This window comes from Ursus maritimus, unplaced genomic scaffold (genome assembly GCF_017311325.1).
Source record: "Ursus maritimus isolate PB19 unplaced genomic scaffold, ASM1731132v1 scaffold_24, whole genome shotgun sequence".
Lineage (NCBI taxonomy): Eukaryota > Metazoa > Chordata > Mammalia > Carnivora > Ursidae > Ursus > Ursus maritimus.
The window spans coordinates 14600997-14619207 of NW_024424897.1; the positions used below are offsets into that span (position 1 = coordinate 14600997).

An 18211-nucleotide genomic window follows, 5' to 3' on the forward strand; every position below is an offset into this window, starting at 1 on the left:
CGCCCCTCCAGCACAGCCCCGCCCCCGGCTCCGCCTTCGGGCCTAGCCCCCGCCCAGTTTCGGGGCCGCCCCTAGGTCGGCCCCGCCCCCGGTCCCTCCCCGACCGGAAGAAGCGCCGGCACCCGGCGCTTATAGGGCTGGGCATGGGGGTGCCGCTACCGCCTAGTCAGCTCTGCGTCCGCTGAAGTCCGGCAGCCGCGGCGCTGTAGTCGCTGCGCCCCCGCCCCGTCCTCAGCCCGCCCGCCCGCCCGCACCGCCCCCCGGAGCCGGCCGGCCGGGCCGGGAGCCAGGCCCGAGTCCTCGCCATGCCGGCCCGGCTGCTGCTGCTGGCGCTGCTGCTGCCCGGCCCCGGGGTGAGTGACCGGGGGAGCGTGGGGTGGGGGACAGCGCGGGGCGGACTGGGGTCCGAGCCCGGAGCGTGGCGGCGGTGGCGGCCCGGTGGCAGAGGCTCGGGCAGGGCGTAGGAGACGGCGCCGGGCGGGGAGCGAGCACCTCCGGGCCGGCCTCAGTGGCGGCCGCGGTCGGCCGGGCCGAGCCGCACGCCACCCGAGGGGCCTCGCGGGCCAGCGCCGCTGTCACGGGCAGCGTCTCCTGGGGCCCCGTGCGCTCCCGCACAACTTTACGTCGCCCGGCGTCACCTTAGGGCCTCTCGGAGGCCGCGGGCGCTTGGGAGGCCGCCTCACCTGCCGGACCCTTCCCACAGGTGGGCGCCGGCTCTGCCTGGCGGTGGCCGCGGGGCAAGGATGGAAGGGGCCCTATAATCGAGGGGGAGGGAATGTCTTGCGTTTATAATGCTTGGTTGAACTTTTAAAAATGTGAGAACTTTGGGAAACGAATGTAGCTGGGAGCAGGTAAGCATTTTTTACCTGCGAGTTTGATGCTGCTTACCTGCCTTGCAGGTTTCTAAGTATTCAGAGGCAGGAGGCTTCCCTTTGTGCACCAGGACTTCGTTAAGCAAGTTAAACTGTGGGATTTACACTCTCTTTTTAAGATCCCATGAGGGACAGCGGTGAAGCCGCTTCAAAACTTTAAATGAAAGCCTGTCTCCTCACGTGAAAGCACTGTGGAGCTGTCTGGAACGTCTTTTCGTCTTTTCCTGGAGAGAAGCGCCTGGATTACATTTATTTAACTATTTAAGGCCTTTACTTAGGCTGTGGATTTGGGCCCCGTAGCTGGGGAGGACATTTTGTGGACAGATCTGGCTTTTTTCCTTCTAGTTAAAAAAAAAAAAAAAAAAAATTAAAAAACCCCTAAATTAGTGGGTTTAAAAAAAACAAACCGCATTGTCCAGGATGTGGGTATGGTACATTGGTTCAGGTTCTTGTTTAATAACTTCCACTGCGTACCTTTTAATATGGTATATCGTGTACCAGCTGTCCAGGTGGAGAATTGACATGTGTGTACCTGAGTACCACAGGGTGAAGTCTTCGGAGATTATGCACTTTTGGTAAATAATAGTCTGTGCTCTTGGAGTAACAAGAATTTGGAAATAGATGAAGTAAAATATAAGATCACCTTTTTCAAATTTGCGGATTTTTTTTGAGGAAAATTTGTACACATTTCACGATAGAACTTGTAAGTGGTTTGTGTTTTTGTTTTTTTTTTAAAGATTTTATTTGAGAGAGAGCGAGAACACAAGTGGTGGGAGAAGGGGGCAGAGGGAGAAACAGACTCCCGGCTGAGCAGGGAGCCCCAGTGGGTTTTGATCCCAGGACCCTGGGATCATAACATGAGCCCAACCGCTTAACAGACTGAGCCACCCAAGTGGCACAAGTTTTTCTTCTATTTAAAAAAGAAAATCCACTTTCACAACCAGGGTCACATTTTGAACTTGAACACTTCACCTTGGATTGGTTAACTGTTGGTCGACATCTGTTCATAAATAAGAGTATAAACAGAATGATCAAACAAATGATACGGAAATCGATCATTTCATATCAGGGCCTAAGCATATATGGTTTTCTTTGCCACATCTTTCCATTGGCTGTTCTTTCACGGGATTCTAGTATTTTAGTTACTGAGTAACTTAGAGCCAAAACTAACTATTTAGTTGGGACTACAGTTTCAGTTTGTGTAAATATTTCTAAATTGTATTTAGAAATCCAAACTTCTCAAAGTTCATGGTAAAATATTCCAGAAAATATTCCAGACCCTTATCAAAAAGTTACATTTTAGTGTAACTGCTTTGTAAGTAAAATGTCAGAATTTCACTCCCAGAATTATCTACCAGTAAATATTTTGATCCCCAATCGTAGAATTATTACTTTAAATTCTAAATGGAACCCATTGTTGAGTTTGCAGTTAAACTGGGCAGGCAACAGTGATGTACTGCAAAACATATTGGGTATAAAATTGAACAAACCTGAGTTCAAACTGGGCACTTGCTTGCTCTGCTCTCAGCAAGTTATTTTACTTTTTAGGGAGTCTGTTTCCTGATATGTGAAGTGAGGATTACTAGCACATGTGAAGGCACCTTGCGTATCATAGGTAATAAATGTAACCCCCCCATGTTTTTTACTGTCATTATTTTTTTTAATGTTATACTATGCCTCCACAAATAATATTTTTCAATGCTCTTTTTTTTAAGTTTTAAATTTATTTTAAGTAATCTCTACACCCAGTGTGGAGCTCGCACTCATGACCCCGAGATCTAGAGTCGCATGCTTCTCTGACTGAGCCAGCCAGGTGCCCCAGTACTGTTTCTTTCTGATTGATGAAATAACTGGTGCGTTGGAAGCAATACTGTGCGTTTCTTTCAAGAGTGTGTGTCTGATTGAGCCAGACATTGACTCATCCTAGGCTGAGACTCTAAGCTATCATATCCAAACTGCAATAACATCGGTGTTACTAACTTCAGGCTGTCTCTTGCTAATCCAAATTGTGCTTATTCAGTGAGTGTTTTCCCTCCTTCCTGGGCCTGGATCTTGCACCCAGTGTTGGTTTGTGTTACATCATCACTGTCCTGTAGTCCTCATTTAATGGTGTTTATGTGCCACTCCTGTCAAGTACCAAAGAGATCTGTAGCATGTGAGGCAAAATGCTTTCTTCAGCTATAATATCTATGATTTCTTTTATTCAGCTAGTGTTTTGGTTTTAGAGGAGAATAAACAATGTCACCGAGAACTGAGGACCGTGTGTGTACAAAAACACTCTGAGGATACCATCTGAGACATGAGACTTAACTAGAAATGTCCTTGCCTATCATTTGCTCTGATAGTTACCACCTGCACGAATGATCCCACTAGGCGATATCAAGTATTTATACTGAGGCCATGAGGAGAATGTTTCATTAAGCTCATATCAGGGCTGCTGATCATGAAATTGGACTGTGGTTGTTCACGTGTGTGTGTTTTGTTTCATTAACCTGCCTGCCCGTTAGGCTTTCCACAGTAGTTTAGCTTCTCCAAGCACAAGAGAAAATGTGTATGATTGTTCCTCTTGAGAGTGTTCAACAGACCATGTTCCTGAATGTAAAACCAGTGAGCTATGTAAAGGTCAGTTCTTGTCTGGACAGAGTAGTGCCACCTGCATGGTCCTGGGGAAGAGAGTTCTTTGCCTGCTTCAGATTTTGATTCCATTTTTCAGGTTGAGGAATCTTTGGATAATGATTTTATTTTCACTGGAAACCTCTCTGGTTTGGGGAGCCAAAGTAATCTTTAGGTTCAATATTGTCTATGTTTTATAATGATCAAATGTTCTCCCTAAAGAGATGATATAGGTGAGAAAAATGTAATGTATCATTTTAATGGATTCAGTTTTTATTATGCACAAATAACTAGGGGCCTGTAACCTAGCAATATGATTAGAGTGTGATGCTGGCTTAAAAAAATAAGGACAGTGAATCATAGTTTGTGAATAATAAACATGCTGGTTGGCTGTATTTCCCAGGCGTTGGGTTTTTTTGTTTTTTTGTTTTTCTCCTATCTTTATCTTCACCTATATCCCCTGTTTGGTTTCAGACTTCCTTGCCTCAGAGCAACACATTCTTCGTGATTTGTAAGTGAGTGCAACAGACAAGATATGGACTAGGAAAAGTAGAACTTTTAAAAGTAATCATAAGCTCCCTGTTTGCATTCTTTTTTTTTAAATTTTAAGTTATTTTTAGTCTCTACATCTTTTTTTTTTTTTTTTAATGTAAGCTGTATGCCCAATGTGGGGCTTGAACTCACGACCCTGAGATTAAGAGTCACATGCTCCATTGACTGAGCCAGCCAGGCACCCCTCTACATCACTTCTGATTATCATATGATCTTTGTTCATGTACAAACACACAGCAAATACAGCAGCATTAAAATATGTGTTCTATACTTCTGTTTAGCTTAATAGAAGTTTTCTATAACTGTTAGGAAATTTCTGAGTATGTTATTAATTTGTCACTTTGACCAGCACCTTAGTAAACCATCATCCATGCCAAAAGCATTTGAGCCTTCGGTGCCCAGCCTGAGGTTGGAGACGGGGTCATACTGACCAGGATTGATACGGTAATAAACCATGCTTCTGCCAAGTGGCCACCCTACTGGGGTCATATGGGTTGTTTCCAATTTTCCTACTATTATAAGGAAAGGTGTATTTCCCTTTCTTCAAATCTTCTGTGTGTTTGGTGCTTTCTTTATGATAACATGGGAAGATTTTTAAAAATCCCTCAAAGTAATCATATTTTTGTAGAAATGTTAAAAAGCATAGATAAGTCGAAATTAAAACAACGAATCTGTAATCCTACTATCCAAACATTATCTCTCTTAACATTTTTAAGAGCTTTATTGACCTGTAATTCACATATCCTATAGTTCCCCCGTTTAAATTGTATAATTCAGTGATTTTTAGTATATTCACAGAACTGTGCAAACATCACCACAGTCAATTTTGTAATATTTTCATCATCCCCAAAAGAAACTCCATACCCATTAGCTGTCACTTCCCATTTCCCACTCACCTCCTAGGGGATCTGGACAACAGGAACCTACTTTTTATATCTATAGATTTGCCTTAGACATTTCATAGAAATAGAATCATACTGTGTATGGTCTTTCGTAACTGGCTTCTTTCACTTAGCATAATGTTTTCAAGGTTCATCCATGTTGTATTGATGTTTTGTTCTTTTTTATTGCTGAATAATATTCTGTTATATGGATATACCACATTTTGTGTATCCATTCTTAAGTTGATGGACATTTGGGTGGTTTCCCCTTTTTGGCTATTACGAATAGTGCTGCTACGAACATTTGTGTACAGATTTTTGAATGGCCATGTATTTTCATTTTTCTTGGGTATATATCTAGGTGTGAGATTTCTGGGTCACATGGTAAGTATGTTTAACCTTTTAAGGAACTGGCTAAATGATTTTCCAAAGCACCTGTGCTAATTGACATTCCCACTTGCAATGTAGGAGGGCTCTAACTTCTCCACATCCTCACCAACACTCAGTAGTCTCTGTCTTTTTGACTGTAGTCAGCCTGGTGGGTATGAAGTTGGTAACTCATTATGACTCTGATCTGCATTTCCCTCATGGCTGATCTAATGTCTTGATATATATCCTTCCAGACATTTTTTTCTGTGCACATACTTGTGTATGTATTTTTCTTCCCTAAACTGGAATATATCCTAGATCTTTCTGTGTCAATAAATTTAATTCTACAACATTATTCTTACTGTCACATACTACTTCTCTGAATGCATATAATTGTTTGTTTTGGGTTTTTTTGGGTTTTTTTGGATATACCATAATTTGGCCATTCAGCCATTTAGATATTGAGGCTGTTTTAATTTTCATTACTATAAACAATATGATGGGGTGCCTGGGTGGCTCAGTCGTTACGTGTCTGACTTTGGCTCAGGTCATAATCTCAGGGTCCTAGGATCGAACCCTGCATCAGCTCCCAGCTCAGTGGGGAGTCTGCTTCTCCCTCTGCTCCTCCCCCTGCTCATTCTCTCTCTCTCTCTCAAATAAATAAAATCTTTTTTAAAAACAAAAACAACAATGTGATAAACCATCTTGTTGCTAAGCGTATCTTAACTGCCTAATTATTTCCTAGGAATAAATTCTCATAACCAGAATTTGCTAATCTTATTTACTCTTGCCCTCTTCCCCAGCCTCCAGGCAATACTGGATGTTTTAAAAAGCACAAAACTAACATTTAAGTTGGTTTTATAGCAACCATTTTAAAGTAACCTGTTTTCATTTAGTAGTGTGGATTTTAGGTTAAGTGAAAATGGTATGTTTCGATGTTGTTTATTTTTGAAGATGTAAATAATGCAGCAATATCTTGACAACACCTTATGTACCTAAAAGCTGCTGAGAAATGTTGTTTTATTCTGATAAGTAACTTGTTTGCAGAGTCCTTTGGTCTGCAGTGGTTTCAGACCAGCTTTCTAGCAGATGTGGCTCCCATCAACACCCTGAAATACCTCGGGACAATTCTGCGAGTTTGGTTTTGAGGGTAGCCGACCTTCTGCAGACAAGATTCTTTCTATAGTTTGTCATGAAGCCATTTAAATTTTTGCCTTAAGGCTGTTAATAAATCAAGAGTTGGTGCACTGACTGTCCTTTGTGGAGGCTGTAGTACTTAAAACCTATAACTTGTCCATATAGCTGTTTTTCCTGGAAAGAGTCACTTGACGATGGAGTAATATCTTTGGTGATGTTTTGTCTTTTCCACAAACATACCTAAACTTACTCATCCAAAAGAATGTTGTGTCTTTCCAAATAATCACCCCTTCAGGGGTCAGGGTTCATGTCATATAAATCAGTTAACAGTTTTTGTTTTTTTTTTTTTAACTTTTCAGTATTTCATCTAGGAATTTAACCCATTTAATAATTCAGGAACCCTAAAAAAAGCAAATATTTACTCTTAAGCCAATAATACTTACACAATGTAAAACCTTTCTCAATTGCTTCCGGTGTTTGCTAGAATATAACTTCTACATGGTTCACACTGAAATTTTGATCAAAACTGTTACTCAGCTTGATTGCATAATTTATTGAGGACACTTAGATTTGATTTTTGGTTGTTTTTAAAAACCAACTAAACACTTTCTATCACTTAGGGGATTCAAAAGCATATTCTTTGAAGGGGATTTTCAAAAAAACTCCAGAAATATTGTGAGCAGTGGGAGCATATACGAATAAATGGATAGCCTCCCAAGATCACTAGAGTCAGGGTAGAAGGAGTCTTGTTGATCTAGCCCAATGAGTCTCAGGGTTCTCCCCATCCCAAATAAGTAATAGGATGATGCACATCGATCCATAACAGTGGGAGCGCATTAGAACCTTGGAGGGTGATATTTGGGACACGTGCCATGCCCTCCCCTCCCAAGTTGAACAATAGATGTTCTGCTGTGTTCCCCAGAGCAGACAGATGAGGAAGCTGAGGCCAGAGAGGACTGGTGACCTGTCCGAGGTCATGCTTTAGTGGCGGAACTGAAATTTGGATCTAATCCTCCTGCTTCCCTTTGAAGAGCAGCTCGTACAGTGCTTATGTCCTGGTGGGTTGGTTAGAACCCGTCAGTTTAACCCAGTCACACCCTGAGCAGGCCAGCGGCCATGTTGCGAGGAGAGATTGGCTCTAGAAAAGGACTGTGGAGAGAAGAAAGTAGACTTTCTTGGAAACTTCAGGAACATGCACAGATAACACTCTTGTTCCTCCCACGAAAGTCATGGCCCCTTACCCTGTGTTCCAGCAATAGAAAGATGCAGCTTTGAGGTGGAAACACTGCCTTCACCTGAGACTCCCATTTTCAACTCTGGAGCCAAGTCCAGTGATCGTGGATAGAGTGGAGATTCAGAGGCCCTTAAAACCAGGTCATAGTTGAAGCTCATTTCTTTGCTTAGGTCTAATAATATCCAAGCAGGTGCATGTTTTTCAGTATGATCTTGCCCAGAAATGTTTCTGAAATAGCAAAACTGAAAGTTCATGTCTTAGAAGCCTTTAACCAGAGGTGCAGCCAGTCTTTGGTATGGAATCCTGAAAAGCCAGAACCCTCTAATCATCAGGCTGAGCCTGGGATATTAACCTTTACGGAGGCCCCTACCTCCCAGCAGTTCCAGCACCGGGAAGTGGGTCTCTGGTGACAGGAGAGAGCATGGCCTTGGCCCTTGGACCACAGTGGAGGGACGAAGGTTAGCTTAGGTGGGTCTCGGGAGAGTGAGGGAGAGAGGAGGCCACCAAGAAGGTTCCCTGGGGGGTGGGGGGAGGGCTGTCACTTCTCTTGCTGGTTTGCCCTAGGAGGAAGAGACCCTGTCTTGCTTACTGTGTTCTCTGTGGCATTTAGCATGGTGAGTTGGCCATACCCACTGTAGTGAGCACTCAGCAGATAATGATTGAATATTCCTTTTTGAAGCTCTTTAAGACCAGTAAAACAAGGAGCTGTTTTATCATCAGGGATGTGGGTTGTGGATTTCTTAAGGGGGAGCAGGGGGGAGGAAGATGTTGCTGTATCCTTTAATGGGATCTCATCAATAATATTTCTACAGAGTGAGAGGGGTTTCCAGGATACTTGGTTAGGTGGGCATGAACCATAGTGTAGGGGACCCTCTTGATGGGCTCCTCACATCAGTAATGAGATTAGTTTTTCCATTGCCAAACGCTTCGAGATAAATGGTTTGTGATTATTCTGAGTCAGTTTCATTTTTCACTCAGCATGATGTTTCATTGTTAAAAAATGAACCTTGATCTAGGGTTGTCCTCTTATGTATTAAACATGATTTCCCTGGTTAGTAGACTAATTTATAATTATAATTCAAAACCACCCCTTTCTCCAGTGGGTTATTCCCCTCCTCCTATTTCAGATGAGGGAATAATTGTTTGTCTAGGCTGCAGAAGTGTTTGTCATGGAAACCAAATTTTTTCATACATTTTCTGAACAAACGGTGCTGTCAGAATCCCTAGATATTGTCATTGATCACAGTTGGGTCATAGGAGTTTGTTGACCAAACTGAATCAGATCTCTTTTCTCTTAAAGTAAACAGCCCGTCACTCCTGAAGGGCCTCTAGGAGTGAGAGAAACACCTGTCTAGAGGGCCACAGCTGCAAATAGGGATTTGTTACTTGAGGCAGTGTCTTTCAGCCCTGGCTGAATTAGTCACCTAGAGTCACCTGGGGAGCTCTTTAAAAACCCTCTGTTGAGGCACCACCCAAGGTGACTGAAATCAGAATTTCTAGGAATGGAACCCAGCTCCATTTATTTAAAAAAAAAAAAATTTTTTTTTTTTTCCAAGCCCCAGATGATTCTAATGTGCTGTCAGGTCATTCCTGTACCTTAGTCACGGACAGAACAAATGCGTCTCCCAGTGCCCAGTCACATCACACAGAGCTAGACCACACTGGAGACAGGTTTGGCTCATTTTGTAGAGAAATTGGGATTGATACATTCTGCTAGTTAGTGGCAGAACTAGTAATGAACCAGTTAGCACTGTGCTTTTTTTAATATATTGTAGTGCCCAACTTTTAAAGAACAAGGAATTCCAGACAGTGAGTACTAACTACTGAAATTGCTTTTTAAGAAATCAGCTTTAGCTTATAAACTGGCTTTGTATTTTTTAAGATTTTATTTATTCACGAGAGAGAGAGCACAAGCAGAGGGAGAGGGAGAAGCAGACTCCCTGTGGAGCTGGGAGCCTGACACAGGGCTCGATCCCAGGGATCATGACCTGAACTGAAGGCAGACACTTCACCAGCTGAGCCACCCAGAAGCCCCCCTTCTCTGAGTTAAAAGAGCCTGCTGGAGGCATAGTGAAGCAGCTAAGGGGAGTGGGTGTGGAAGAAATGTGTGAAAGGAGTAGGTTCGATAAAGTACAAGAATGAAGCATATAAACAAAAAGGAACTTTCTTATCAGGGTGAGACTGTGGGTTGGAAGCCAATTGTGGAAGGGTACGGTTTGTGATGCTTGCCTTCCCCTTCTCCTGGGAGGACTGAATATCCGGATTATTCATCAGCCCACAGTGATTTTGCAGCAGGTGCACAGTTGAAGGGCCTGACTGTAGAACGCACTCGGGAGCTGGCCAGCCCGTTGTCTCAGCAACTGGATTAGCCTTGGTTGTTACCCTAGGAATCCAAATGGGTGGTTTAGAAACAAGGGGAACTCGCTTCTGTTACATTGACTAGGCTTGACCAAATCTAAAGCCCTGCTGGAACGATGGTGACAGATGTCAGTAGACTCACTCTTTGATGACAGCCTCTGCATGGAGCTGGGCATCTGACCTGACAGAGTTGGATAAACTTCAGGACAGGCGCCATGTTTCCTGACCAAACTTCATGCTGAAAGCAAATCCCAGTTCTGTACTCCTCAAGTAAACAGATAGGTGGTTTGTCATTTTAGCTGCTCTGAAATGTAATTTATAGGCACAGTCTTCTGTTTTCATGTATGTTTGACCCCTACAATACACATGTATTTTTTTCGGTGAGCGGGAGGTGGGAGGTGAGGGGTTGGGTGCTAGCCAGCAAGGAGACTTTGGACAAATGAGTTATTTCCTCCCTGTTTCCTCATCCATAAAATAAGGCATGAAACCAGAAAATCTAGGCCGGCCTATTCCTAAAAGTCTTCCCAAATTAGGAACACCATTTAGGCTAAAATGACTAGTTCCCCGGCCACACACACACTGTACAGCTTTACATCCAGTCTTAACCTGGGTGGTCGAGGATGGGAAGGCTGCTCTGGGCCTCCCAGCTTCCCTACCAACCGAATGTGGTGGACTCCATCTGTTCATTCATTCATTCACCCTTTTTATTGGGTATATGTTATATACCAAGCACTGTTTGAGGTGCTTGGGGTGCATTAATGAACACAACAAAGACATGTGTCCTCATGAAAACTTCTACTTGGTGGAGAGAGTCAAGCCACAATAGCATGATAAATACATAAACATATTTGTAAAAAAGTGATACAGTTCTATGGAAAGAAAGAAAACTTAGAGCAGAGCAAGGGAGATGAGGGCCTGGGAGTTGCCACAGCAGCGGGCAGTGATTTCATCCGGTGTCGCTCACCTGTCCTGTAAGGCGCAGCCAAAGCATCGGGCCTTCCCTGACCACTGTCCTCTCCTAGACAAGAGCCCTTCCCCTACTCTGAGTGACATCACAGCACACAGTGTTGGGGTTAATATATGGGTTTGTACTCTAGTTTGTTTCTCATCTCCTGAAGGACTGGTATTGACAACTCATGTATGTTTGAAAATACTGGGCAAATATGAGGTATTGAGTGTAACTGTTGCCAATTTTTAATGACAACGTAACAAGAGAAAGTTTAAAATTCTATCAAGGAAATCTCAGAATCCCCCACTATTCAGGGAACAGAGCCAGCAATTCTTTGATTTTTGTGAGGGCTCTGCTCCCAAATATACATGTGGTGTGTATATTTTTCTTTACAAACAAAATTAAATTGTTTTTTTTTTTCCATTGTAGAAGTATCTATAAGCTCTCCAGATAAATTCAAATTCTGCAAGAAAGATGTAAAGTCAGGTTCGGGGAATCTCTGACTTCAAAGGCACCACCTCTCTCTGAACAATCCAGTGACCTTATCCTATAGTTGTTAGGGTTCATTTTCCACTTGCTGTGGTCTGGTTTTGCAAAGCAGAAAACGGTTTCCTTTACGCATAGAGATTAAGAACAAGTTTATCTGTAGTTCTGGCACTCAGCTGACTGGGAACCAAACCACAGTTGCTTCAAAAACCAATCCCAAGTCCTCTTGATCTGTTAGTTCAGTACTTGGAAATCTTCAGAGCTTTTGGTGCCTGGGTAAAGTTCAGTCACTTATCTGATTTGCGGTTTGGAGAAGACCGAGATCTCCCTTTTAGTTTAGGAGGTGGTTGGTTTTAGTATCTAGAGCAAGAATGTGCACATGGGAGTCACCCACTTCCTCCTACATAACATTAGTTGATTTCTATGGTATTTCTTTTCTCCACCCTGAACCTTAAGTGAATCAGATTATTACTAATTTCCAACATTGAAATATTTCATGATAAGCAGAGACTGTGGGATGTTGAAAGACCAGGATTGGGAGCAACTCTGCTTAAAGGCATCAAGACTTTTAAACTCTCTCAAAATCTTATGGGTTTTGGGCATGTTTTGATTGGTTGGGGCTGGAAGAATCTGCAGCAAAACCAGAGTGAGGACGAGGGCCTGGTAAACCATGGATCATCACATTTCTGAGCTAACAGGCAGATTCAACCCAGTTGTCTTACTTTGTAGAATCGGAAACTGATACCCAGAGAGATTCAGTGACTTGCCCAGAGCCCAAATCCCAGCTCATACTCCCATGCCCCATCTCCTTTCCTTTCAGCTTCGTTTATCCAGAAGCATATGTTGAGCACGGGCCAGGCTCATGGGGATATCCTCATGTATCCTCAGGGTTTTTTACCTTGGAGTTTTGAAAGCATGATTAATGGGCTTTGGAATTAGAACGCAGGCCAGGCCACAGAGTGAGAAGAAGGCCTGAGCAGAGAAGTATGGGTTCAGAATCTTAGGGAATTGCTTCAAGGCGTGGATGTGGAACGCCATCTTTTCCCTCGCATTGTACTATTACTCTGCCAGACAGTAAACTACTTGAAGGAGGAGTTTTATAGGCCTTGGACCTCCAGTGCCTTATGTAGGACAGGACCCCTCTTCCTGTATATCTGTCGGATAAAAGAGAGTCCAGCCTGGGGGTGGGGTTGAAATGAGTGAACCAGCAAGGAAATTGGGCATGGAAGAGTCAGCCAACAGGAAGAAGTGTGAAATAGGGAGTGCCTGGAAGAGATTGATAAATACTTCATACCCTTGCCAACCTTCTTGAGTAATGTGGGACTGTGATCCGGTGACTTACCTCATTTTATAAGGTTAGTACCCCCGAGATTTCTGCCTGCAGGACAAGAATGTTCCCGGCACTGATAGCAGGTACTGGGGAGATGGAGCACCCCAGAAGTTTAAAAAGAGAACTTCAGAGGGAGCTTTCTGATTCCACTTATGGTGGCTGATCAGAGAGGTCCCTCAGGTGAGGGGTCTTGGAAAGCAAGAGCCCTTGTACTGGGATTTGTTCTGTAGCCATATTTCACCACAACAGTGAGTTACTAAACCTGCCCATAAAGTTTTGGTGTATAATGCTCATACTCAGCTGTAAACCAGCTAAGAAACATTAGTCTGACATTAGTGTAAGTTAAAACACCAGAAAAGACTCACCTGGGGTGTGAACACAGATTGTCTGCGTTTGGTATATCGGATATTTCACCTTAAGGGAGGGTTGTTTTCCCCTCTACATGTGCTTTACACCAATCAGAATAGTACACCTTCCTGTTCATTCTGTAAGCTGCAGGGGTAACAAGCGTGTGAGGAAGGTTCTGATTTTGTGGCCCACTCTGCGTGCATGCACACTTGGGCTTCTATCTGCGTCCCCAGCCCTACGTTGGCCCATTCCCCCCTCTGCTTTCTCCAGCAGCATGGGACAACAGGTCTTCAAACACAATAAATTATCTTTAGTCTCAGGACCTTTGCATAGGCTGTTCCCTCTGCCCAGGCAATTCTTCCCTTCCTTCCCTCTCTTCCCATAGATCTTAATTCAAATGTCAGTCCTTCAGGAAAACCTTTGGCACTGTGATCCTGTGCACTCCCATCATGAGACCAGAGCAGCTTCTCCTAGGCTCTCGTGGTTCCCCATATGTCCTTTTCACAGCACTCACTGCAGTTTGTCATTGTTTGTGTGATTATTTGATTACTGTGGTCCCTTATTAGACTATAAACTCCACCAGGGCAGGAATAGATCTGTTAATGATTAGATCCTATTGCCTTACGTAGTTCTTGATTAGTTGTCATAATAACTGGCCCTCATACGGTGCTCACTATATACTAAGCACTGTTCTAAGAACTTTACGTATACTGACTCATTTAAACCTCCCAATAGCCCTTTGAAGTAGATATTACCGTCCCCATTTCCGGGTGAGAAAACCGAGGCACAGAGAGCTGCCTGGGGATGGTCTGGCTGCAGAGTCTGCCCTTCTAGCAGCCACACTGCCAGGCACTGCATGGAAGTTGAATTATCAAGCATCATCAGAGAATGGCGGCGGGGGGGGGGTGTGGGACTACATGAGTGAGTTTCCAGATAATTCAAATACAGTCTCTGAACTTGAAATGTACCGTTTGGTGAAAATCTCTTCAGCAATTAATATTCTCCTTCCTGCTTAAACACCACCAACCAAACCTATTTTAACCTTTTCTTATTCAGATTTTCGGCACCAGCTCCTGTCTACTTGCTGTTGACCCATGAGGGTAAATAGGGAGCAGTTGAGCTTTGAGACAGAGTAGATAATGAGGTTTTTGAGTGTGTTTACTTTCTGATGGTATCTTTGGCTACCACCAATTTCTTTAATAAAATGATCTTCCCTAGTATTTACATAACTTTTGTCTTTGACATTCTTGACATTTATTTTGCTTTCTTAGCATTAAAGAGATGTTGCTCTTCCTCAGTTTTCAAAAGAAAAAACAGATTTGGGAGCTTTGCCACCTTGCCCCACGATGCAGATGCCCTCATAAGCCACTTTTCTGACCCAGAGAAATCGGCAGTAAGATTGGATGACCTCCAGACAAGGCAGAAGCCCAACCAGAATGGTGACTTTAGGAAGAGAGGCTCCTGGGAAAACGTAGGCTGTTGGCAGCAGAGTGGCTCCCTCCTCCCATCCCTGCTCCGGATGGTCATCGTTCCTTTTTCAGGAGGGAGTTGTGGCCTCCTTGGTGTCTGGAAGGGCTTCTCCCTTGACCCCAAAGGCTTGGTACCTCCCCGTCGGTAGTGCTCTGCTGCTTCTGTTCTCTGCCCACCACTCAGTAAGCTGGAGAAAGCAGCCTTGTTCCATTCAGTCCAGTTCTCTTGCTTCGCTCTGGTTTTTCAGCTCTCGGTAGACTTGGTTGGGCCAACACAGTCTTCCAAGCAGTCTCTTTTGCGTTCCTAGCCCTGTCCACATTTGTGAGAATTGCATGGGGTTGTGTACATTTGCCTAGAGGAGGAGCCTAGAACATAGAAACCTAGGCTGAAATTATGGAAATCTGATGGCATCAGATTTTTTTTTCACACGAAAAAGTCAGTATTTCAGATCTGCGTTTCCTTCCCTTTTTTGTGAGCCTCTTATGCCTGCTAAGTGCAGCAGTCACGGCTTACTACTTGAGGCTCATCAGTGTACGTTTGGTCGTGAAAATGGTTCTCGCTGTTCAAAGGAGTTGTCCTGTGCTCATCAGTGTGTGTGTTTCCTTGGCACTGGCATTAAAAGAATGACTCGCTTCATCTAAGGATTTGGCAGTGACTACTGTATGATCGTCGTCATCATTGCCATCAAAGGGCATTTTTTTTTTTAAACAATTGGAACTGGGCTGGATAAATCGTATTGCAGGAATTTTTTATGGTGGCCAAGGCCGTGACCTTCAACTTTTTCTGGTCTTATTCCCACCCACTTAGATCTACAGTGGGATCGCAGGAATTTTTATCCAGAACATTTTTTAAAGACCCACCCTGTATAATTTGCAATGCCTTTTGGTATATCGGGTGTCTGTGTAGAATCCACAAATTACATTTGGTCTCATCCCAAAGCTCCTGCCCCCATATCAGAGCAGGATGCTTGCTGATCTTCATCTGCCCCAGCAAAGTTCAAAGGGGAGCTCCAGGCCTGAAGTAATTTAGGCTTATGGTTGTCAGAGAACCATGATTTAAAGTAGTGAAATTATAGTGTGGTATAGTGAGCAAAGGACCAGACGGAGAGGCGGAGACCTTGGTTCCAGTCCTATGTCTACAGTTAACCGTCTCTGGTGCCTTGGGCAAGTCACTCCGCCTCTCTGGGCCTTAACTTCCTCTCTTTTTCATCTCTAAAATGGCCTATCCCAGAAGCCATAACAGTCCCTGCTGTTTGATCTGTGTTGTATGGAGCCATATGGGCTTCAGTGGCTCTCCAGCTAATCGGACAGAAGAATGGGGTGGGGTGCACTGGGCCAGTAGGGAAATAGATAATCCTCAAACGTACTTGAAACAGTGGGGATTCTGTCTGGGGGAGGGTAGACTGGCCAGAGATCTATCTCAACTATAGAGGCACGTTTCATGGTGTTTAACTCCTATTATAAAGCTTGGCAACATCTGGCAAGCTTAGGTGGCAATCAGGTCATAAATACAGTTGTTTGTAGATCTTTTTATTTCACTAGAGCATTTATCCACTTTCTGCTTGACCCCACCTGTTCCCCTTCCCTCAGAAGAAATCTCTAGGCAGTAGTAAAGAGTAAAATTGACAGTTTGAAATTAGTTGCAGTTATTAGGACTGAAAAATTTGGTATCTAATGGAGTCCATCCCCCACCCCCACCCTTGGAGTTTCCGTAGGGGACCTCCTCATGATATGTTTAACTGCAGATGAGTAAGCAAACTCAAGTAGATGAAATCGGGCTTTCTGTGAGGCTGGTAGTCCCCCAGTGCATTGATGGTTGAAGTCAGACGTTTCTTAGTTTAGTGTGTTTACCTTGCTGCTCCATTAAGATAACTGAGCCTCACAGGGCTCTCAGTTTTTACAAGATCCAAACTGCTGCTGTTTCCCTTTAGTGCAGGCAACAAAATAATAGTGGTGATACCTGCATTCTGAATCTCGGCCACTAAAAGATTGTGAAACCTTAGGTTTTAGTTTTCATGTCCATAAAATGCTTCGGGGGCCTTGGGGATTTGATCGCACCCGAAACAATAAGAGCTTGTTCCCTTGGCCATGGCGTGCTACAGGGTTTCCCGTAGCACCTTTCATGCCCAAGTGTATTTCCCCCTCCCATGGTGTCAATATAAGCTGACGGCAGAGGGACCATGAAGACAAACAGAACTGCCAGCTGCTTGAACTCAGGCACTTAGCCTGGGGCCCCAGAACCAGTTTGGGGGAAATATATTCACCTGTTGTGAAAGTAACCTATCTTCGGGCTCAGGAATAAGCGGACTTATGAGGAACCTTTTATGAGAACCATTAGAAGAGTAGCCTAAACTGAAGAATTGTAACTGTCTTGAGTGGTGGTTAATTACACCACACACAAGAATTGCCACAAATGCAGGTTTAACTCTCTTAGTTGCTTAGTTTGGAAACCACACAGGGCTGTTCAGTTAGGCCTTGCCCTTTTCTGCATCCCAACCAGACACTTGACTCCCATCCAAAGCAAATGTCATGGTTACCTTTATTGACTTAATATCAGGAAACGTAACAGCCGATAGTCTGGTTAGAAGGAACCATATAGTTGATGGATTACTGCTGACCTACCTGCAGGTACACAAAGTACAATAGAGTTAGGAATGATTTTGTAGGAGACTGAGATCACTAAAACAGACACAATTAAATCGGAGAGTCTCTTAATACCACTAATGTCTTAATTCTGTTCTTAATCTTTATCCCAAGTTAGCAGGGCTAGTCTCCAGACAGGAGACTCAACACAGTGAGTTTTGTGCTGTTTGTACCCTTGGCTATATAGAAGTCTCCGTGTGGGGAATGAGTACTTTACTGTTAGGTTGGACATGTAAATGAGATGGGGGTTGAGGAGCAGAGTATGATTAGAATAAAAATCTTTGTCTCTCTAATCAGGCTTTTACATATGATACCTTCACAGGTAGGCCTTTGGGTTCTGCTAGTTTAGCCCCCTCTTCCTGATTAGTAAGAGGCTTAAACTCATGTAGATTTTTGTTGGTTTGGTTTTTTTGGTTTTTTTTTTTTTTTTTTTTTTTTGTCAACAAGAGATCTTTATGTAATGGGTGTGTGCTAACATTTACTGGGCACTGATTTCAGTCGTCTGCTGCTTTGGTGAATTCTTGATAGTTTTTTGGCCATCATCTGCATGGTCTTCTACAATGTGACCAGTGGCGTTAGAATAACAGTACTCTATTGGGTACTTTTATAAAGCAACCAGAATTGCAAATAGCCAGGCTTTGTTGAAGTTTATAGTCTGAAGTAGATGATATTGCTGCAAACAGAATTATAGATACAGATGCCGTTTTCTTGAATATTGTTCAGTGCCTGCCAGGGGACTGTATTACAGAATACTATTTTAAGGTATTTTGTGCTGAATTGACCTATTACTGCACAGGTTGGCACCTGTGTGTGTGTGTGTGTATGCACATATAAAGTCCTATGGGGTGATATCCTATTACGGCATGCCACAAAGTGGTTTTTTTGATCTCTCTTAAAATCAGCTCATCCCTCCTGTAGCTTTCAGCTAATTATGGCCAGAAGAATAATCCAGTCTGTTAGCCGTCACTCC

At 43.5% G+C, this 18211-nt stretch overlaps 1 protein-coding gene across 1 annotated transcript in view; it reads left to right on the forward strand.

Annotated features, from left to right (window-relative positions):
* Positions 1-239: 239 nt before the first annotated feature.
* The window catches only part of ERN1 (endoplasmic reticulum to nucleus signaling 1), a 76370-nt gene continuing 58398 nt past the window's right edge, over positions 240-18211 (forward strand). The window contains exon 1 of the mRNA XM_040640398.1: positions 240-353. Coding sequence (XP_040496332.1) covers positions 306-353 — 48 coding nt within the window. The 5' untranslated portion in view covers positions 240-305. The remainder of the gene's footprint in view (positions 354-18211) is intronic.